Genomic DNA, 23702 nt, shown 5'->3' on the forward strand with positions numbered 1-23702 from the left:
GCTGCCGGGCGAGCCAGCATGTCCTCCATCCTGCCTTTCACTCCTCCCATCGTCAAGCGGCTGCTGGGCTGGAAGAAAGGGGAGCAGAACGGGCAGGAGGAGAAATGGTGCGAGAAGGCGGTGAAGAGCCTGGTGAAGAAGCTGAAGAAGACCGGGCAGCTGGACGAGCTGGAGAAGGCGATCACCACCCAGAACATCAACACCAAGTGCATCACCATCCCCAGGTAAGGGGGGTCCGCGGTGGTGGTGGTGGTAAGCCCAAAACAAGGGGCACCCCGGCCCGGGTGTCCTCGCGTTGGCCCCGGGGTGCTCAAGAGGCCCTTCGGTCGCAGCCCTCTCCCGAGGGGCTCGGCGTGCTCCGCACAGCCTGGCAGAGGGCTTGTTTTGCTTTCCAGCCCCGCTGCACTTCGGTGCGGTGTTAGTCCTCTCCTGCATGCTCTATCCTGGCTCTATATATAGTTTAAAAAAATATAACTGGCTAGAGAATTGGATTACTGTCTAGTAACAAGAGAGGAAGAAAGTAAGAGGGGAATGTAGGGGAGAAAATATGTCTCCAGCCGAGATAAAAAAAAGTTGGAAGCGCTCTGGATTACAGTGATACTTATTGTGGATAGTCTCATTGTCAAAAGTTTCAGCGTGTTCTCCAGTACTGTTAGGTTCAGATTGTCTTTTGATTAATGTATCACGAAAATGGTTTTGGTTGGGTTGCTTGGTTTCTTCCATATTAGCTAGACAGATATTACTCTGAAGAGGTGATTTAGAGCCCTGCTGTGCATATGTTTTCAGATTACTTTTTAAATCGGGAATACAGATGGAATGGCTGAAGGGGATTGTTTGGAGTGCACAAAAAGCGTGTGAGAGGGGATAAAACTGAAGTTATTCACGTTTTTTGAATTAACATAGATTTGCTTTTTAGCCTTCATTCTGAGATCGATCCGTAAGGCCATCATAAATCATAAAGGATGCGTATATAAGTGTCCTATCTAAGAGTATATTTCCAAGTAAGTTTCAAATAGCTGGCCACAAGTGGTGTTTTATTGCTGCGGGTCTGTTGCTTTCTGTGAGCTCAGCCAGATGACTACTGATTCTGTTACTGATTGTTGTTTGAGGGTACGTTTTTTTGTTAAACAAAGGCCAAAGTTCATCCCAAATATTTGAATGCTGCATAATTGTATGCTTCTGCGTGAGAAGATATCTCTGTGTGTGTATTCATGCTTCTCTCTCGCACAAACAAATGTATGCTTTCTTGGTTGTCACAATGATTTAATATGCAGTAGCTAATACAAAGCAGCATCTGTTGCATGAAAAAGTGAAGCAAGTAGCTTAGAAATGTAGATATTTGGAACTCGTAACATTTTCTTGCAACTGTAGTGGTGGGGTTTTGTTGTGGCTTTTTTTTATTTTTAAAAGAAAAATAAAGTCTTCTCATCTTTTTAGTGATAAATGACTGACTGTGGCTAAGATTTTGGCCAGTAATGCAAATAGACACCTCAGGCTTTGTTAGCGACTCTGGCTTTGCCTAGTTGAAGCAGAAATCAAAACCTGTAGAGCTACCTCCTGATAAATATGCCTTAAACCCTCTCTTTTTCAATTCTTGGTGAGCAGTATGCTTTCCACACCAATAATACCCTGTTTAAGCTGCTTCCCTGAAACACCGTTTCAAAAGAAGAAAATGACTCAGGCAGCCCTGCTGCTCTGACCTGGGTGTTGTGCCTAGCTGAGGCTGACCTGTTAGCGAGCAGAGCGTGAAGCCTCTTGCTTCTTCTTTTACTAGTAACAAGGTGGTTTATATAAGGGAGGAAAGTTTTGACGTTTTATGATGCAAAGGAAGCAGAGAGATGGGTGGAGTGAGACGGTTTCATTTAGAAAAAACATTTTAAAGATTGAAAATAAGTAACAACACAAGCAAATACCACAAGCTGTAAATATTACTACCTTCAGAGATTGTCCTGGCTGTCCCTATTGCACAGAAGTGAATGTTTCCCCTAGATCTTGCTCTGTTAAAGGAAATCTGTAGAGAAATTAAAACATCTTATATTCATTTATGACACAGAACCTGGATCCTGCAGATCTTAAACCTTGGTACGTGAGAAGTGTCAGGATATTCTGCTGGTAGCTCTTTCTGCCTTGGCACTAGTTTTTAAACATCACACTTTATACATACTTTTATTATTTGGGATGTATAATACAGAGAGCTAAATGAATGCAGTTGGATTAGTCTGCACTGGACCCTCTGCAGCTGTGTACTGAGAGGTTAATATATCAGAGATTGGGGAATGGTGGGGAAATGTGAAACAGCTTGTCTAGAAGTCAGTGGCAGAGCTGGAACTATAAGCAGGCCTTGTGACTTCAAGCTGTGTGTTCTCCTCTGGACTGTGCTCTTTGTCCTAATGTATCTGTGAATCTGATTGCCATGTCATTTGAAATTAGTGCTTACAAGACAATTTAAGTGTGGTTTTAGTTTGGGTATTGTTTTGTGTCGGTTTTTCTTTTAGTAATTCTACATATGTCATTTTACTATTTACTCAAATAAGTATGTTGGAGAGGGTGGGGGGAAAAAACATCATTAAGGATTAGCTCGTGTTGTGCATTCTCTGTAATGCATCAGTAGACTGAATTACAGTGGAGCTATGCCAGTGATGACTCTGGCCCAGCAGGAGTAGGGTAAGTCCAAAATTAGCTATTGTATCCATGAGACGAAGCAAGTTTCAGATGTAAAAGTGTTTGAGCTTTGCAGAAACATGGCTCATGGGAATAAGGGCTATACAGCAAGTTCCTGTAGTGATTAGGTGGGATTCTTTTAAGAAAGAACAAGAAAAAAAAAATGTTGTTGTAGGGCTAAAGAATTAGAATATAAAAAACTTTCATCTACTTGGAACTGGAAATATACATCCTACATTCTATCTCCTGGCAGATTATTAAACAATGAATAATTTCTTGTGTATTTGTTCAGCATGTATAGCCTTTCCAAGAGCTCTGTTTGTTAGGTGGTGTGACAGACACCTCAGGCCCTGGGGTTTCTGTTGGAAGGACCTGTGACAGGCAGCAGAAGGCTGGAGAGACCCGCAAGGATTCCAGTGTAACACTCTGCTGGCAGGATTTTTCTTTCCTGTTTTTTTCCACCTGAGAAACCAGTCAGTCTCAGACCATCTGATTGTTTCTTGTGCTGCAGTTACTGGTGCTGGGCAGAATGGCTCCTTTAGAGGACCTTCTGCCTCTCTCCCTTGCCTGGCACACTGCTCCCGAAGCGCATCGTTCCCCAGAAGGGAACTCCCTTTAAACGTCTGTGCACCAAGCTGGTGGGCTTTGGTGTCAGGAGCTGACCTGGTGAGTTGTAGCAGGCTGGGGCTGCGTGACAGTAAGACATTTTTCATACTATATTGGGAGGTAAAGTTGAAAACATACATTCTTTTGCCCATTAAAATATATCCTATGTGGTAGTTGCCTTGATCTTGAGAGCCCAGCTTTCAGGATGGGAATTTTGATCACTTTTCATCCAAGCTTGAGGGCAGTGTGCTGTAAGCACGGAACCCAGCACAGCCAGGGTTTGGGTCTTTTTTCCCTGGAAATAAAGTGCATTCCTCTGAACTGTGATGAGTCTTTAACTCTTAACCTATATAAGGGTCTGAACTGCAGAACATGTGATGAGCACTTAGCAATTTCTAAAAGCTGTGCAATATATATAGTCTTGCTGATACGTGATGAGATTAGTAAATGCTTTGTTTCAAGAGCTTTAGTGGTACTAAACATATACTTGATACTAAACATATCAAGACATAAATCTCAGGACATTTTGTAATATATTTTCATATGCATATTTTTTCTTGTGAACTTATTACTGTATTTATTTCTTTTGGTACCACCGGTGGTTTTAGGGGAGCCAGGAGTCCTGTGTGTAAGGAACACCTCCTTTTAAGTGGTGTTCTTTTTAATTTAGAAAATAGTTTTGAAAAGAAGTGGGTGTTATTTCTTATGGAACTCATCTGATAAGGATAGAATGTACCAATTGAAATGGTAACATGGCACATTTCATTATTAAAAGCAGCTGAACAAGGTGTTCCTTAAATGATTTACATGTTGGTGGGGAAAGCCAGGGATAATACGTAAGTGATTTTAGGAGCATCTTGGGTGTGACCATCCCTTCTGTTGTGTTGGCAATTGATCACATAATATTTATGAGAATTGACCATGCTATTAGGATGGCCTGGAGATCAGGAAAATATGAACACTGTAAATATGGGAAGTGACAGAGGCTGTTGGCAAGACTGTGAAGTACATTCTTCTTCTGAGGCTGGTGCCTGCCTGGTGTCCGCAATGAGCAGAGGGCCAGTTGTAGGTTTGTGTTTCCACGTGCAGATGTGTGTATTTGTTTTAAAACCTGTTTTAACCTACCTTGTTTTAAATTTTGGCTTTTCCCTGTATGTGAGGAACTTTAATATTGCGTAGACTTGTTTAAGACTGTCTGCACTGTAGCTTGGCATAACAGTGGTGCAGTAGAGATGGTTACAGTCCAGTCCCTGTGTGCAAATGCTGCCACATTGTACTTGCTGGCTCCCTGTTGTTGGTAGTTTCACTGCTGCAAAAGTGTGTCCACTAACCTATGCACTGACCTAGCTTTATGGGCAGGTTTTTACAGCCCTGGCCTAACCTTTGTGCTGCTACAACAGTGCTGCCAGCAGTGCCCAGATGAGCTTGCTCAGCTGTGGCAGCAATAGCTGCAGGGTACACACTGCTTTACAAAGCTGCTGGGAACTAGCTTTGTGGCATTAGTGTGACTCTGCAGATCGAGTCTAAAGGTGAGTGTACATAGGCCTTTAGTCAGGTGTGCTTTGTGCCTGCAGTCCCACGTGTCCATCAGTGCCTTTCTTATCTTGCTCCTTGTTGTCTCCTCAAAGGTCAAACCTCCTTCTTAGGGCACAGAGGTTTCTGCTCCCCACAGCCCCTCCAACTTCTTTTCCCACAGTTGCTGCCTCTTACATTAGCCTGGATAATAGCATATGTAGTTGACTTCTAGTCCACACTAAAAACCAAACTAACTACTGTTTAGCTGAAGAAATAATGTTGATACAACCATTTAGGCAGGAATTACACATTTGGTTTTGTTGGCAGAGATGAAGGAACTGGGGAAAGGAGGAGGTGAGGGGAGAAAGCATTACTCTCTGTTGCAGCCCCTTCCCTCAAAGTAGTTGCTGCAAGAATAGCACATCAGACCCAGCCCTTAGCAAGATGTATTCTAAAATTTGTAATGTCTCTGTCAGCAGCCAGTATAATTCAAAACCTTTTGTCAATATGTATTTATCTTTTTGTTCCTGAACTGTGCAGGCCAGTTAACATTTTGCATTAAAACTGGTGGTAAATGTCTTGCCTTGAAAGACAACAGCAGTGTTTGTGTAGAACACTGTGGGCTAAGGGGAAAAAATGTATTTTACCATTTGTTGAAATGATTTCAGACATTCATATCTCTGCCTTTTTCTTCTCCCCTTTCTCAAGAGACTAAAATATTTAAGATACCTTCTGAAAGCAGTCGTGAGATTCTCATTATATTGTGTAGTAAGTGTTGAATCTTTGTGAAATAAAATGTTTAAAATGGTTGCTTAACTTTTATAGTATTAGGAAAAGACCCTGAACATTGCAGTCATTTAAATATAATGAGAAATAAATGCAAAAAAAGGATGAAATCAAGAAATACACACTGTATGGGATTATCACATCAGGGATCCAATTAAAATGAGCCCTTCTAATAAATATTGGTTTAATAATGTAAACTTGTGATTGCTGTATTATTGTAACAAAAATAAAATTAACAAGATTTAATGGACTGAGCAGCCATTAATTTTCACTTGTTAATTTATTAGGAGCTTCTAATGCTGTTAGAGGCACAGTAATACCATTATCCTGCATGAACTACTTTATGAAATAAATAGGACCAAACGGTGCTTGAATTAAATTGAAATCAGATTTTATTTCCAAATTATCTTTTCCTGTTCTTTTATTATTTTTTTTCCTAGCTTTCCTCTATTAAGTGCAATTAAATGTTCAGGGATGGGATGCAGCACTCTCTTCTCTCTTCCAGTAAGGCTTATGAATAGTCCTCATTAACTTCTGGCCTTGTCTGCCTTGATGTGCTGTGTAAAAAGCTTTTTCCAGTCCAAAGCTGATTGTGTTGATTGGCAGTGAAGAGAACAGACAGGAGCAAGGGAATAAAGACAGGGCAGAGGTTCTTGTCCAGACACCAGTTGTAGTAGGCTGACTCCACCAAGCTCAGCAAATGTTTGCTAATTACATTTTACTACATGTGACTTGAGTCCAAACATAGAGGCAAGGAAGTTGTTAATAATTGGGCTCTTGTACTTGTCACTGGTAGCACAACCCTCTCTGTAACTGAAGAGACAATAATGTGCTAATTGTTGCAGCTAATACTACTTTTAAAGATGTTGTGAGGCCTTTTAGACATGATCCTCATTTGCTCACCCATCTCTTTGCCATCACTGACAGAATGGTGAGACTTGCCCTTAGGCAAGCAGGGAAGTTTGATTGCAACTAGTACTGTGGCTCTGTAGGAACAGAATAAAGAGCAAGAACTCTTTCTTTCTCTGTTAAAGACTTGATCCTTCAGAAGCAAGCAGGAATAAATTACTTGTGCATAGTGATAGGAGCCCTGCTTACAACAGGAAGGGTAACCTTAATCTTCAGAAGAGCCCAGACAGCTAGGAAATAATAATGCTCTGCTTTTTAGAGGATCACCCAGGAACTGTGTGAGCCCCAGAATAGGAAATCTTCCCTGTCAACTAAGAAGCCCTCTTCCCTGTGAGGGTGCTGAGGCGCTGGCACAGGGTGCCCAGAGAAGCTGTGGCTGCCCCATCCCTGGCAGTGTTCAAGGCCAGGTTGGACACAGGGGCTTGGAGCAACCTGCTCTAGTGGACGGTGTCCCTGCCCGTGGCAGGGGTTGGAGCTGGAGGAGCTTTAAGGTCCCTTCCAACACAAACCATTCCAGAGTTCTGTGAAGTCAATTAAACCTAAGCTGCTGTAGCTGTGCTGTTTCAGGTATCCAAATTTGCTCGTTTAACAGGGTAGGTTTCTCTATCCTGCGTGGCTCTGTGTGGTGCAGGCAGACTTCAGGCTATTCAAAATGAGTAGGTCGGGAAATCTGTGGGATTGTGTGCCCCAGCAACTGCTCCAAGGATTGAACCATCATTCCTTTTTCTCAGTGGAGAAATCTCCACGTGATTGCCAGTTGTCAGCACTGGGGAAAGGACACTGGGAAGCATGGGGAGAAAATGGTGGTTGTGCCTTGTGAGTCTGAGTCTTCAACCTGCTTGTGTTTGGCATTTTGCAATTTCACAAGGGCTCGATTTGACTGCATTTTTAAAGCATTAGGAGCTGCTGTTGGTATGGAAGACATGATGAAATTGCAAAGCTCACTGGTGAGCCTCACAAAAAAGAAACTCACTCTTCACAGATGTACAACAGTTAAAGTTCACAAAAATACTGGGCTTAGTGTGGAACATGGGAATGCCTCTTTGGTTTTGTGTTCAATCTACAACTATTGTTGCTTTACTTACTTAACAGCTAGAGAACATTTTTATCCCCCAAATTTCCTTTCTCTCCATAACTAGAGTTTAAGTGTTGCTGTGTGGGAAGACAAAGACCCAAGTACAAGCACCTTTAATTTTGTTACACTCAGAAAGACCAGATGTGGTTTTTTTTCAGAGGGATACAAAGTCTGTGGTTTCTATACATGTGGAACTGTACAAAAAGATGCTTTTCTTGTCATTATTTGTTGAACAAATTGTTGTTCCTCTTGAGTCAGATGCATTCGTAGCACACGTGTAACAGCACCTTAAAAATTGTATCAGTGTTTAGAAAGCATTCTGTGCCTATAAGAAAGGCTAATAAGCACCTGGAGTCTGACTCTTTTCCCACTCTTTTTGCATGTGTGCATATGGATTTCAGTAAGTTCTGGTTTATATGCAAGAGAAAGGAGAGTCAGCACAAGAAAGCAGAGAACTAAGGAGGGAGGTGTTTGTAGGTTGAATATTACCTATTTTTCTCTTTTAAATTCAGGGCATTTGGGGCTTCTTTGGGTTCTTTGCAGGACTTGAAGTCTGACCAGCAGAGCCTGTGAGACCTGAGGGCTCCAGACCCACGAAGACTGGACTTGTCAGCCCTGGGCCGGAAATCTGTCCAGCAGCCAGGCAGCGTTTAGCTGGAAGTTTGTTGAAAATGATACTTCTCTGCAAAGCATTTAATTTTCAGAGGAGTTCTCACTCCTGCTGGAGGGTTTTCTGGTGGGCACTAAGGTGGCTTGGGAGAGGCCCTCCACATTTTGTAGCTGAGATACCTCTGGCAGTGGGTTTGGCATTGGCAGTGGCTCCTGGTCGTGTGCAGAAGGTGGCATTTGGCTGTTCTCACTGTGGCTTTTAGCTTTTTCTTTCTCTTTTTTGTGACCAGCTTGCATACCAGTGGTGAAGCCTTTATGGTGTGCTTCTCCCTGAGCCCCATTCTGCCTCCCCTGCTACACAGCTACAGAGCATAGGAAGGAATAGGGTTTCCTTTTGCATGGCCTAGATAAAGCCCACCCACAATTATAGGCCTTGAACTCAAGAGGAGCACAAGGTCTGCTAATAACTCGATCCTTTCTTCCCCCATGGTCAGCAGCCTTTTGGAGGAAAGGTCTAGAATTATTACTTACGTTGGGTGGAATGTTCAAGCAAAGCTGCAGTGAGACCCCACACAAGATGGGCTTGGAATGGTGAAACTTGCATAGAGTTTGGCTAATCTTTCTCCATATCTGCCTCTTGGACCTAAATTTACCTGATTTAGTGACATAAGTTTCACCACAAGTCAAAGCCGTCTTATCAGCCTGTTTCATGTTACTGTTTTCTGTTCAAAATTTGGTGGCTTTCTATTTTTTATGGCCAGTGGAGCTTTTGCAGAAGGTGACTGTTAGAATGGCGGAAAGCGGCAACCAGCTGATTTGAAACCCCTGCATTAGAAACAAGCTCTGCAAAAGAAGTAACTGTGTTTTTTTTTTTTTTAAAGAAGTAGGTAATCACTGTCTGATTGTTAAAGCTAATACAACTTTATAGCTGATTTCTGTCACCAGGAAGAGTCTGACAGCAGTCTGCACGCTGCTTTGAGCTTTGCTCTGAATTAGAGACCAGAAATAACTCGTGTGTAGGTAGACAGCTGATCATTGAAGCTTTTTCCCATATCTGGTTTTGCTTGTGTGGTAGAACTACAGGCTGAAAGTTCATGTATAGAGTTGCAAGTGCATATTTATTTTTCCCAGTCATAAGTGAATTAAGATAGGTTTTCAGTTGTGGATTACTGCATAATGAATGTACATTGTGGTTAGGGGAGATTGAGAACAGCAGGGTTTGTTCCATACCGCTATGGAACATTGAGCAAAAGGTTCAACCTGCTTGTACCTTATGCTTAACTACCTAGCACATACAATTCCTGCCTCACAAGGATGTCAGATAATTTAATAGCAGTTGTGAAAAGCTCTTAAAATCTGAAGAGGTGGACTCTGTTGCAAAACCCAATACCTTGCTGCTTTAAAAAGCTCTCTGTTGCTGCTCAGCATCTCACTTGTCCCAAGAAAGCACTTTTCATTTTTGTTGGAAACTTTCTTTGAAAATATCCAAGTGCTATGTCAGTGAGAATATTAGAATTCCATAGATGTTTAGTGGTAAACCTTAACTGGGTTTGCATAATATTTATCTATTCATCTCTGTGCTGGTGCCTCCTGTACACATGGAATATTTTGACTGGTTGATACACATCATACCACAGTGGTCTGCTACTGAGCTGAAGTTTGAAGTCTGTTAGCACAAGTCCAGGGGAAACACTATACATGTAGCCTCATGTTTTTGTTTAAGGGATATTATATAGCCATATGTGAATTTAATGCCATCCAAATACAGAATGTTAAATGAAAGAAATGTGTGTCTGTCAAGCAGTTGTGCTGTTGTTAGTAGACTTATACAACCATAACCCACAGCAACACCAGTTGGAAAAAACAAACATTTCTGTATCTATAGCTGTGTCTTTTACGGAACGTTTTGGCAGCCACCAACAGTGCTGGGCAGTGTTGTGGTTTGCTTTAAAACTCCTTTGCAACTAAAGACTTCTGGTGAATTGTTCCAAATGAGATGACTGAAAACTAATAGCTGGCCATCTGGCTGGAAACAACAGCATTAATTACGTTTTCTCTTTTGAATCATTTACAAGTTAGAAATAAATGCCCTTTTCAAAGGTACTGACACAAGCTGAATTTGAATCCTTGCTGTGGGAAACAGTGTATTTAATGTATCTCCTCACTAAAATTAAGGACTGAGAAATAATGCTTGAGATCGTGGTTACTTGGATTTCCTAAGAGCAAAACAACATCCAGATCAGTGCTTGTGTATTTTAAATGGTTATTTTCTTTGAAGGGCAACATTTAAGCTCTGATGCTGTCAGCTTCTTATACAATATTCATTGAGTCCTTTTAAAGACATTTTCATTATGGCCATTCCACAACCTGTTGAAGGGCCCATGTGCTATCAAAGGGGGAGCAATTGTGACCTCTCACTTTAAGCACAGATCTTAGAGTCTTTTAGAGCCAAAGGATTTATACCCCTTTTTGCTGATGGGAAGAGTGAAGTCCTGAGAGCTTGGGTGAGTTACCTGAGGTTTGTGGGGGGCATAGGCAAAGTGGCACAAACATCCTAAGACCTGCTACAGTGTTCCATATGCAAGATAGAAATGACATTACTCTTGAGGGTGCATCTTCCCATGCTCTGGATGGAAAACAGGAGTCAGCTTTTTCTGCATTGTAGCAATAAATCATAACATTCATAATATAGCATTGATCATTATATTCATAAAACTAATTCAATGAAATACAGGAAGAGGCCTCTAGGATTTTAGAATCACAGAATGGTTTGTGTTGAAAGGGACCTTCAAAGACCATCTCTAGTCCAGCTCCTTGCCAGAGCCAGGGACATCTTTTATTAGATCAATCAGGTTACTCAAAGCTCCATCCAACCTGACTTGAACACTTCTAGTGATGGGGCATCCACAACTTCTCCAGGCAACCTCCACACAAAGAAGGTATGAAAAGGCTGAGGATGCACCTCCCTGGATACTTAAGAGATGATATTTCATTATACTTGTGTATTTTCCAGACTCATCCTGAGTACAGCTCCTTATTACCTTGGTTTTTCAGTGCCTGAAGGGTACCTAGCAATTCTTATTGGCATGTCTGAGGGCCAGAAGAATAAGCTTTAACTCAAATCTATCTAAAGTATTGTAATTCCTGACGATTGCACTTGGAGAATACATGTCTTAGGGTATCAGAAGAGCTCTATAGCCATTTAGATACGTGGAATGGTGTACAGTCAGGAAGGGAGCACCCTTAAGTAGTGTTCTGGATTAAAAGAATAGTTTCATGTAAACATCCCCTCAGTTTCCTCCCTTTAATTCCCCATTTTCTGCTAATGGTGTCTGTGCTGTAGGGCATTGGTGTGCCAGACAAATGAAACCGTATAAGCAAGTGAAGGTCTGGGAAATGATGGCTTGAAATTGAGTTTTGTAAGTCACTGCTTTGCATGCCAGGCTCTACTGGTTTGAAAGCCCTGTTGAGATAGCTGCTTCTAAACAGGAATAAAAATAGACAGTTGAAGTGTTCTGATTTTAGAAGAATAAAGAAGCATTTATTAGATTACGATTGGTTGATGACTTTGAAGCTGGAGCCAGTTTTATATTACAGAGCTTCTCACTGTGCTTATTCTCTCAGTTCCCATTCTTTCCCCCCACACCACCTTTTTCTTCTCCTCTTTTCTTGCTTTCTATTTTTAGGCTGGCATTTCAGTTTCTGCTGTACCGGCAGGGCAGCTATTCCACAAGAAAAAGACAGGAAAGGTGGGAGGTAGAGCTAATGGGCACTAATAGTCTTGTTATTCGTTTGGCTTTGGGGTTCTGCCTTCAAAGTTTATGTGTTTCCAATATATCTGATAGTCAATAAAAGATCTGCTTGCACTTGAAGCCATTCAGTACATGCATTTGGACAGTCCTTGTGCACTTAAGTAGAAGAGAGGAAAAGTGGGACGTTTAGGACTGGAGAGAGGCCTTTGGAAGTTTTAACACAATTCCTGTTTTATATTGTTTTATGCATCTAAAACTATATATATAAAAATATATATATATTATATATGTGTATATAAATAAAACCTTGTGTCCAGTTGAATTAGCTTCAAGTAGAAACTGATATTTTAATTAACCATTCTATAGAGGGGGAAAAAAAAAGTACTGTAACTTTGCTGAAAAAAAGATAATGGTCTATTAACGTTAGAACAAAATATGAATAGCCCTGGCTTAGTAAGTACATGTGCCTACATAAATGAGCTAATGGTTTTCCATCAGCTCTAATGCTGATCTGAGATTTCAGTTGCTTCAAGAGCTTAAAAGCGAGGAGAGGGGATTCCACAGGGATGGAGTAGTGGGTATAGATGGGAGATTCCTCCCCTCGGCCTGGTGAAGGGGGGATTATTCTGTGTGGCCCTGCTGAAACTGTGTCGTGAGCTGCAGCCGACCACAGACTGAATCTGTGACTTTCATTCTCCTGTGTGTGGTTTTCTTTGTTTGTTGGTTTAGGGGTTGGGGTGGGTATTTTTGTTTAAATGTTATTCTTCTTCCTTGTGCTGTGTCTTAAACAACAGGGAAAGGTGGTTATTTGGAGGGCAAGGAAATGAACAAATTGTGTTTTGTTATGAAAGCAAAATACATGACTTAGTGTGACAATGTCTAAAACAATCCAGGCACAGGAGTTCTTGGGTTTGAAGCCTGAGTGGGCTTTGATTTTTGTTACTGGTTCAGTAAGTCACATATTTTTTCACCTGTGTGACTTCAGGGCTGTCATTTTTGCAATCCAGAGCAGCTCTGGATTCACATCACTCTGAGAGAATAACTGTGGAAGCGTAAAAGACTTTGCCACGCTTTTGTGTTAGAATCACATCTTGATTTTACAAATCACATCGTATTTCATCCTTAATTCTGGTTTGCAGTCACTGTGCTGCTTGGAGCTATGAGGAGTATTTTTCTAGGTTCATTTGAAGGTTGAGTGTTGTCAAAAGCTGGCTGAAAGCTGGGCCAGTGTAACTGTAATGTAATGTATTGCTATAAATTAAGTCACTGAAGACTTATTTTTAGAAGAGAAGGATTATTTCAAAACACAGTCAGGAACTTTTCTACCAGTGATTCAGTAACTTCTTGTCAGTTAAAAATTGCACCTCATGTTGAGTTGGGTCCAACGCAAGCTTGCAGAAATGTTCTTAATTTTTATGTTTCTGTAGCAAGTCAGGTTGTTACTCAAAGGTATTTACCTTTAGAAGAAATTGTCTTTAGATCAGTCAAGCAAGCCTCTTGGTTCACAAAAGCCGATGGGCGCAGCTTGTTTTGTAGCTATCCTGGGGCCTGAGGTCTGCTGCTTAATCTGAAGTCGTCAGTCCTTTGGGAATGCAGGGTACAGGCTTGCTCATAGGATAACCTTTCTCCAGTTTAGTTTTCTGGTGTTATCTCCTGGCACAAAAGACTGGAGGAGGAGTAAGTAAGGAAAGTGTTTAAATTCTGCATATGTTTCTATCTACTGCAGTAGTTTTCAGGGACTGAAGAAGAGGTGACAAAGGAAACTGTGTCCCTGTGTTTTGTGCAGCAGTCTACATGGATGAAGCTGCTTGTGCAGGGAGTTTTAAGGGAGTTTTCCATGGGCTGAGGAAAGGGAAAGCCACTGTGAAGGCGTGCAGTTGGCTGGCAGGCGCCTCCAAGGCAGCTTGTTGGAGCAGGCGGCGCTAAGTTGGTGGAAGTTGAGATGGCAATAACCTCCATTTTTACTTGTCAATAATGTTTTGCCTTGTATTTTAACCTCAAATATTTTCTTAATATGACAATAAATGGCAGAGAGGATTTGGACAGAGCAGACATCTCAGGCTATGCTTCTGTGTCTCATTCATGGTGTTTGGTAGCCAAGTTAATTTTAACAGAAATGACAACTCCACATTATCTCATTGCCGTGTACTTTTATGCTGTCATATCTCTACATATTATGATAATGAGACATCAGTAACATGGTTTTCTTTATGGTTTCCACTTCTACAAGCATAGTTCTTGTCACCTACAAACCACTGCAGGAATATTACTCACTGGCTGAACCACTTGACTTTGAAGAATGTGACTATGATGAAGTGTTTTGTTTTCTCACATCCTACAGCAGTGACTGGTAGTTTCTTGTCACTTGCTTCCAGGGACTGTTCAATACAAGTTTGTGTCTTTAGTAGCAAATAGGTATGTTGTGATTCCTTGGTGAACAGGCATCTAACCCCATGCAAAGCCATTACAATTGACTATCTGGTAACTGTGCTTCCAAGGTGCCTCTGAAGTGAGCAGCACTGAAGATGTGGACTCCCTTATGCCTTTTGATGTTCCATTCAAAGAAAAGACTAAATGCTATTTCATTGTGTCAGGTAAGTAGCCTCTTAGTGGTCACGTCTTCTAATGAAGAACTTGAGGTCTTGAGATACCCTTAGTCTAGCACTTTTCCTGAGGGTCGACAGCATTTTGCATATTGGAGCAAGGTGTTGAACAGAACAAAATGTGGGTGCAGAACTACCTGCACTTTGCTGGCCTCTGCAGGGATTTGGTGTTCTGCGTGTGGAACGTGAGCAGCTGCGTGACCCTTGTGCAACAAGTCAATGAGCAACCTTTGAAATACTCCTTCATCTTCTTAACCAAGTCTGTCTTTGCAATGTGAACATTTGTTAGCACACCGATAAGGTAATTGTACAAGAGGCAACTTTAACCTGGCAATTGCCTAATCTTCCCATGTGCCGTAATCTGCTACCCAGATACACTGGACAGTGCAGATGTGAGGCATTATAATTTCATGGGATTCTTTGTTGAAAATTAGCTAGATCACCGCTGTGCTTTTTGTCAGAGACAAGAATATTTCAGAACATGGATGTGTAAATGTCAATGACAGGAATTGTGCCTGGAGTGCACTCAATGAAAATAAGCTTCTTAAAATCTGTTTCCTTTCAGTTACAGCAAAAGAATCTTGTATAATTTTAATGTATTGTTACCATCAGGTGGTAGTGTTCATATCCATCTTTCATCAATGTAACATTACTTTCCTCATCTTTTTTGCCTTAGCTGAAGCCCTTCAGGAGATTATTTCAGTTAAAACCTCTCATTCTCTGGCATTTGGTCTCTTCCTCTGCAGTGCACGAGCAATACTTAAAGTGATATATCAGCACCTAATAAAAGTGGGATTATCTCTAAGCTGGAAATAAGTAGAAAGAGCCTACTGTGGAAATTACAGGGTTTGCTTGTCGTTACTGATTCATTTCATAGTACTTGTAGTAACATTCAGTGCAATCATCAGCAAGGTGAGGGGCTTCAGAGGAATTTGTTACTAACTGTTTTTTACCACTCACAAACTATTTAGACTTTGGCTGTTGAAACTGTTCACATGATCTCTCCCCAGTCATGCAAATATCACAAGCTGTTCAACTTGTTCATTTATTCTGTTGGATAGGCAGAGGGGGAAAAAACAGCCCTGACTTGCACCCTGGAGGGACTCTATGCAAAACCGGTCTAAGGTTGCTGGGGTGGGAGCTGTGGAGTTTTCTGTTCCTTTGTTTATTATCCTTTGCTTTCTGTCATCTCTTAGCAAATAATGAATAACAGTAATAGTATGCTGCGAGACATGAAATCTGGAAGTGTTTATTACAGTGTGTGTGTGAACCATAGTCATCACCAGAACTTATTTTCTCACGGCCTGGTCTGGTAAGTGCCTGGGGGAGGCAGCCTCCAGCGATCTCCGGAATAAGGTCTCAGGGACTCCAGTATTTCTGCTTCCGTGTGCACAGCAATTCCTGTCCTTTCTGCAGTCAACACCTGTCTCAATTTCCATTAGTAACAAAAGACTCTGCCTGTTGTATAAAACCCTTTGCTGTCTGCATGGAGAGTACTTTGCATCTGCAGTCAAGGGCTAGGAAACACCACAAAAGCAGATAAAAGCCAAAGTGAAGCAGTTGCTGCAGTAAGCCGAAAACACACATAAAAACATGTGAGGTTTTTCCTTCCTTTCCCTTCGTGGTTTATTTTTGTCTTTTTTTTTTTTTTTTGCTATGGGGGAGGGGTGTGAGTGGGGAAGATTTATCTCCAAGTGTCAACACTGAATTTAGTTGGGGTTTGTGCATGTTGTTTATTGGGTTTTTTATCACCTTCTCCTCCTTTAAGAACTGCTTTCTTTAAATTAAGATCTCCATGATCTCAGCCCTGTAGTGAGGTTCCCATGGTCAGCACCATATCCTTGCAGAGCCATAGGAAGCCCTTTTTGCCCTGTGAACACTTGAGATGAGTAATAGCAGTCCCACCACACTCACATGTGCTGGAAGTCAGATTGAGTCTCATATAAATCAGTGGAACTAATCACACGAGTAAGTCCAACCATCCAGTTCCCTTCCTAAAATCTGCAGTTGCTCATGCATGGGTATTGCCCAAGGTGCTGTCAGATGCACATGTTAGAGGGAGCTGCTTTGCCTGCAGTAATACTTATTTAATTTTAGGTTTTTACTTTTCATAGCAGGTCTGTTTAACAGAGGGTTTGCTGCTGCTTTGGACTCTAAAAGCATTCTGGGGAGGATTGCTTGTAGAGTGATTTTCTCAGCTTGCAGTGACTGCAGGCTGCTCAATAATATATATTTAATCTTGTTCTTTGGGGTTTTAAAGAAAATGGAACATCAGATAATTAGTTTAGCTCCTTGTTTCTAGAAATCACATCTCCACCAGCAAGCAAATGCAAAACTAAAGGAAGCATTCTGGGACGAAGGATGCAGCTTCAGGTTACACCTCTGATTTAGTCTAATAGTAGATTGCCATTAAAAGGTATAATCCCATTTCTTTCTGTCTCTGTGTGAGGCTGCTGCTTGCTTGCACAGAGTTTACTGCAGTCCTCAGAGAGTCTTTTTATCTTTATGGCAACAAGATCACCCAGTCTAATACCTTGTAAACCATGCACTTTGAAATCAGACTTGTGGGTAGAGTTTTGACCTCTCTTTTGAAATTAGTAACCTGTGTGAGTGTGTCGTCCAGAAATGCATCTTTCCTTCATTTAAAGATTCCAAGACAGAGACTCCATTATGTTGGCCATTTCTTGCCAACAGCTAATAGTCTCTTCACATTAAAAAAGAGAAAAAAATGAAGGTACCATATTTCAGCTGCAATTGGCCTGGTGTCAGCTTACAGCATTGCTTCGTTATACCTCTCTTGGCTGGGCTGAGGAGTCCTTCAGTATTCACTTTTTCCCCTTCAATCAACATAGTCTCACACTGCTGTGATTCACTTGTCACTGGTCATGGTCTTAATGAAGGCAATAGATTGAAATTTTGTATGCTTTGTTCTAAGGTGTTTTCTGTCTCCCTAAACTGTTTTTGTGGGTATGTTTTTACCAAGTTGTTCAGCCAATTGCCTTACAAAAGTCTAAACGTACTATGTTCAGAAAACTACCTTTTATCAACCGTATGTATCCTCTGTTGGTGGAATGAAACTAAACTTGAGAAGACCTTAAAACTAGATTACGTCTGGGTCTGCTGCCTTCAAGAGGGCAAAGATGCTTAAGTAGGATGGTGTATTGCTGACTTAGTCTGAATTAAAGTCTGTGGTTTGCCTCATGATTTGAGAGGGATGGGAGAGAGCATGTTGGAGCATGGGTGTCCCGGTGATGGCCTGACACTTGTGACTTCACAAATGCCTCTGTAGAAGCAATGGGAGGTGATGCAGCTTGCCACAGACCTGACATCTGGCTGAAGAACCTTGATTCTTCCCACCTGGAGAAGTCCTGCAATCATTTTTAATACTTCTGATTCTGCTTAGAAATAGTTCTGCTAGTATGGACTATTGTGGGAAGGTGGGCAAATTCCCAGGAAGGTATCTGACAGGGTTTCATTAAAAAACCCACCACCTTTGTTGGAGCAGAATAATGCTGGGTGGTGAACAAGCCCACGTGTGCTGTGCTCATGAACAGCAATGAGCAAGTCAGAGTGTGATTTCTATGATTTTATGAAAAATTGGATTTGAAGATCTCTTACATTCTTTCCAATTTACCTTTGTTTTTATTTGAGATGCTAATAGGATTTTACAGCTTCAGGAGGGGTGTGGGAAAGGCGTATATTAACAATACTTCAAGTATGTATTTTATGGGTAAACTCAGGACAAAACAGTATCTTGTTGTTTCAAGCTACACTTAGCATTTCTGCCCTGAGGAGAACCATATGATTACACATCATATAAGGCTTGCTTGGACAAGTTGTAATTGATGTTAAATAACTGTTTGGTAGCAGCACGCGTGCTTTTGACTTAATAAATATACATTGTGGTGATGTTAGAGAAGACCTCAAGATTATAATTATTTGAAATATGCTTTACAAGCACTTAGCAAAGCAACTAGTTTGTAGTCTCAGTCAGGAGCACACGCTCTAAGGAGATGCAAGGGATTTTCATTCACCCCATGTGGTTTAAAGCAGCAGAAGACATCTGCCTGTCTTCTGGCATTCAGCTGCTTCGCAGGGGCTGCACTGCTTATTGCAGTAAGATGCGTTGTAATACTTGCCCACACTGGGACTTGTGATGGCAGACAGATCTTCAGGTATCTTAGAATCCAAAGCTGTTGAAGACCAGTTGAGCATTAAGTCATCTGAATGGTTCTGAGCTGAGACTGGTGCCTTCAGCTTCCTGAAAAGCTGCAATTCCGGGGAATAGTCTGAAAGTAACATTTGGACTGATTGAGAGGCTGATGCTCTTACAAAGCTTAGAGACTCAGTGGGGTGACAGGGAGCTATTTGGCTGCGAGCAAAAGGATGAGTAATTTGGCATTCACCTGAGTGGTTTTAAGGTCCAAAAGAAGTTTTATAAAAGCTTTTATAAAAGCTAAAGTGTCCCTCTCCATGGTTACTGAGAAAAAGGCTTTTACCACTGAGCTGTGCAATGAAGGGCGATTGCCATTTTGTGGAATTTTTTTCTTTGCTTCATTCTTGGTTCTAATCTAGTGCAGGATGAACTCTGACACTTTGGGGGAATTAAAGGAGACAGGATTATAAATTGTTATGGTGGAAATTGTTAGAAGGTGATTAATACTACAAGCTCCTTTTACTGTATGGACTGTCTCCAGTGCAGAGCTACCTTCTTAATTGTTGTGATGCAAACACTGTAGGCAAAGCTTAAGGCTGTTCTATTTCTAGTCAGGATTTCTCGGACAGACACGTGTGTGTATTACACAGAGCAAGTTTGCACTTTTGGACGTCGGGTCTTAGACCCATCGTATTGGGCTGCCCAGATGCTGAGATGCCTCTTCAAAGTGTCAGTCTTTGTATCTGGTCTTGGTGGACCTTCCACAACCTGTAGCTTTGATCAGGCTTCAGTAGGTCTGGAAAGCATGAAGCAGTGTAGAAGATCTTCAGGCTCTGCCTGAACACCTTCTTTTGTTTGGATGAAAAAGAGCTGATGCGCCTGGGGAAGCCTGGAGAGATGTTAACTGGAGGAAAGCTGTTTAAAATGGCAATGGTGATTAATTTCCACTTCGTTTCTTCAGCTAGAGTCAATACTTCATTTCTTCAGCTAGAATACAGGAGCTGCACCCTGGGAACCAAGCATTCAGATGCAGGCTGAGAAGAAAGGAGATTGCTTGCATACCTTTTGGCTTGTTTGTGCTCAGAATAGCACATACAAATGGAAATTGATGCCAACTGGTGCCCTGTTCTTTCTTTCAGCAGTGGGGGGACTGTTACGGCTCATTCCAAGGTAAGCCAGTAGCATGATGTGCACATAATCATGTTTTATTCCTGTGGGGAAGCTTTAGGGTTGTCTTGTTTCTGTGCAAGGGCCCTCAGACAGAAATGAGAGCACATCCAGGCTATAATACATGTCAATGAGGAACACCTCAAGCATTTTATGAAGCTCTGAATTTCTTGGGTGTACTTATGCAGTAGCTTGTGGTAGCTCCAGTGCTTTGTGGGAGCATATTCCTTGCTGTTAATTCTCTGTACAGCACATGAGCCCGTTTCCTGTCGGCAGCCTCTGCCCTGCAGGGAAAAGATGTGGTTTAAAAGCAGCCTGCCATTGCATTCCAGGGCATTCCAGCCAGTTCCCAGCTGTCCTCTTCCCAGCCACTCTTCAGATCTAAGCAGGGGATAGGATGCGAACTGGATGAATTGCCTTTGTGGTAGCACTAGGCCATTTCCAGCCATCGTCTTAGAGAAAGTTTGCTCTCCACCACATGAAAGGGACAGAGGGTGAGGAGGATCAGGCCCGTTGGCTCTTGGTGGAGCAGCCCGGGGTGGGCAGCACAATGTGTGTGTGAACTTCCTCCTTGAGAAACTGTCCAGACCCATCATGTGCTGCAGCAGAATTTATGGGATAGTCAGATGTTCAGGTTTTTTGGTTTTTTGAATGAAGGATCAGCTTGCAAAGCATTAGATGTTGATGCCAGATGTATTTGGATGTGGTTTGCTTTGTTCTTAAACAACAGACAGTTTTAAAGAAAAAGGAATATTCTTGTGCCCATATGTTCCATTGTTTCCATCATGGGTATAATCCCACCTACAGAGTTCAGCATTATCATGCTGATTCTGTCTGTAGTGACTCATACAGTTGGACATTTGTCCTCCAGTTTGTTGAATCTTTGATCTCTTTGCTGCTTTTCTGTTCAGATCTGGAAGCTGCATCCTGTGCTGTAGCAACTGCAGGGTTCTGTGGAGCAGTTCTGAAGGAGTCGGTTCCATCACTGCTCACCTACCAGTGCTTGAACTGTTGGGTAGAAGCACTGAGTTACTTCTGCTTATTTCTGCCATGGTTTTCCATGACCCTATGTTTTACCAGCAGTGATTTGAAAGGCAAATAATACGCAGATTATAAAATATATTTCTAATGGCAGACCAAGAGCATGCAATTAAAAATTATATTCTGAATAAATACTCTTAAAAAAGAATCAGTAAACCCTCCTGAGTGCCACTAGCTTTTAATATGAGCAAGGCGTCTTTTGCTTCCATGAGGGTAGATAAAATCTTTGTTGAAAATTATAGGAGTCATTCAGGAGGTCATCCAGGTGAGGATCATTTAGCTTTGTTTTCTTTGGAATTCTCAGGTCTTCATTAATTTGCCCAAGATATCAGTGAGTATCTTCCATTTCTCTCTGAAATGCCAGGCTGAATTTAAATAAGCAGATAGTGTCACACAGTGTCCTGCCTGTGTGATCAAAACTTGGAAAACTAAGTGATGAAACATTAATTGGATTAAAAGTATTCCTTTACCATGGGGAAGATGGGTAAAATATTTGTCTGTCAGTAGCTGTGTTTTGACCGTGCTGGTTAAAGATCCCAGGCTGATGGCTTGTGTTACAAGGGGTTGAATAGCAGATGGCAACTATGGAAGTGTAAATTAGTGAGCAGCTGACATGACTTGAACAGCTATTGATTGTGTGGATACCATTATATGAGGGTAAGTGGTAGATACTCAGTCAATCAATAAGCAGAGAATAGAACTTACTTGGAATCATTTCATTAAGTTAATCCATCGCAGTTCTTACTTCTGTCCAGTTACACAGTGAAACTTTTGCTCTCCCCCCTGCAAAGTAACTTGTTGCTTTGAAACCTGGACTCTAATTCTTAATGGACAGAAATTCCTAAACTTCACAGAAGCAAAGATTTTTATTTTTTATTATTTTGTCCTTATTTCCTGAATTGGTCACATTCAACAAAAGAAGATGAGGAGGGGAAGGAGAGCGGGACGGACATTCCCGTCGGAAGAGCCTGGAGGAATCTTTGTTTCTTTCCAGCAATTTCTTGCTGACTTGGGAGTGGTGGTGACAGGTTTTGCAGAAAGTACCATCCGGTTTCCTTGGCCAAGAGCACTGAATGTGATTCAAGGTTTTTCAGGGAAACAATGGATTTAGCAATACAGGATTATCATATTGGCTCACCAGTTGGGTACCTGCCTTGGATCAGAGCTGGTGTGTGTGCATCATAGGAGTTTCCAGTCCTTCCCGTAAAGATCTTGGCAGAGCTAGCAGCAAAGGAGAGTCTCTGTGCCTTGATACACCACAGGGCACAGGAAGGTTGACTACCTTCTACAGTAAAAAAGTTAGTCATTTTTTACTCAGTTTTTTTTCAATTACACAAAATGGCAAACCCATTTTAAAATCTGTTTCAGTATTTGATTTTTTGGTGCTTTATTTTATCTCAAAGAATTACAAAAGTCCAGTCAAATGAAGAGGTAACATGAATGAACTGAGCAGAGCAGCAAACCCGAAGCATCAGACTCGTGGTACAACAGTGTTTGGATGCTGATGGTTTACTCCATGACTATTGCACAGCATGGAAATGCTGCATTAACACTGAACGCAAGAGAAACATTTAAGAGAAATCTTTGGCTTTCTGTTAAAGATCTTCAAATCCAGTTGCTGACTGATAGGTGACCAGTCTGGGAATTGCTGTTGTGTGCTGCAAAACGTCTCTCTTCAATTCTGGGAAGTGTGGAGGGTGAACACTGTGCAACATTTAAGGAGAGGGTTGGAGCAGCTCTGCTCTGGAGACAAGGCTGAGACTGTTAGGCTTGTTCGGCCTGGAGAAGAGAAGGCTCTGGGGAGACCTTGTAACAGTCTTCCAATACCTAAAGGGGGCTGCAAGAAATCTGGAGAACTTTTGACAAGGGCCCTTGGTGGTAGGACAAGGGGAATGGCTTTAACCTGCCAGAGGGGAGATTGAGATGAGCTCTGAGGCAGAAGTTCTTCCCTATGAGGGTGCTGAGGTGCTGGCACAGGGTGCCCAGAGAAGCTGTGGCTGCCCCATCCCTGGCAGTGTTCAAGGCCAGGTTGGACACAGGGGCTTGGAGCAACCTGCTCTAGAGGAAGGTGTCCCTGCCCGGGGCAGGGGTTGGAACTGGAAGAGCTTTAAGGTCCCTTCCAACACAAACTGTTCTGGGATTCTGTGATACGATTTACAAGACACTGAGGTGAGGCTTTTACCATCCCCGCCACATGTCACGGTTTGACTGTCACTTGGCTGGCTTGCAGCCTAATGGAACAAATGGAAGTTGGGAACTGACTGAACTTCACATTAAGTAAAGAAGTGGTTTTAAACATAAGCAATTTGTCTGCATGTTGTTGAGAATTTATTTGTGGCCTGATTTCATTGTTTGGAAATATTTCCAGTTTTACTCCGAGGGGACTGGTTCCTGGGGGCACCCTTTGCTTTCTGTGGTTCCTCTGTCCAAAATTGCTTCTGCAGCTGCTGGAGGCTGTGTGAGCCTTCTATGCTCTCCAGCCAGAGATGCTGTTCCTTTCTTGGGATATTTCTCCAGTTTTAGCCCAGAGCAGCTGTGTGTGCTGTCCCCATTCCCTAGAGCCTTATTATATTCAGCAGTGCAAGGAGGCCTCGCTGGGGTACATGGTGGGCAAAGCACTGAGAAATGGGATCAGAACTGCAAGACTGCTGCAGACCTGGAGGGCAGCTCCTGTTCCCTTGTGCACACCCAGAGAACCCAAGCTTGGCACAGCAGACTGAGGTTTCTCATGGTACGATGCCCAACGCTTGTCTGTCTGAGGTTTGCATACCCTCTAGTATAGGATGTCTGGAGTTTGCACCTTATACCCTCCGGTATAAGGT

General features: G+C 42.0%; 1 protein-coding gene across 1 annotated transcript in view; it reads left to right on the forward strand.

The window, feature by feature from the left end:
- The first annotated feature begins 18 nt into the window (after positions 1 to 18).
- SMAD3 (SMAD family member 3) overlaps positions 19 to 23702 on the forward strand; it is a 69073-nt gene continuing 45389 nt past the window's right edge. The window contains exon 1 of the mRNA XM_010020081.1: positions 19 to 224. Coding sequence (XP_010018383.1) covers positions 19 to 224 — 206 coding nt within the window. The remainder of the gene's footprint in view (positions 225 to 23702) is intronic.

Source organism: Nestor notabilis, unplaced genomic scaffold, assembly GCF_000696875.1.
Source record: "Nestor notabilis isolate BGI_N333 unplaced genomic scaffold, ASM69687v1 scaffold12980, whole genome shotgun sequence".
In the NCBI taxonomy this organism is placed as follows: Eukaryota; Metazoa; Chordata; class Aves; order Psittaciformes; family Psittacidae; genus Nestor; species Nestor notabilis.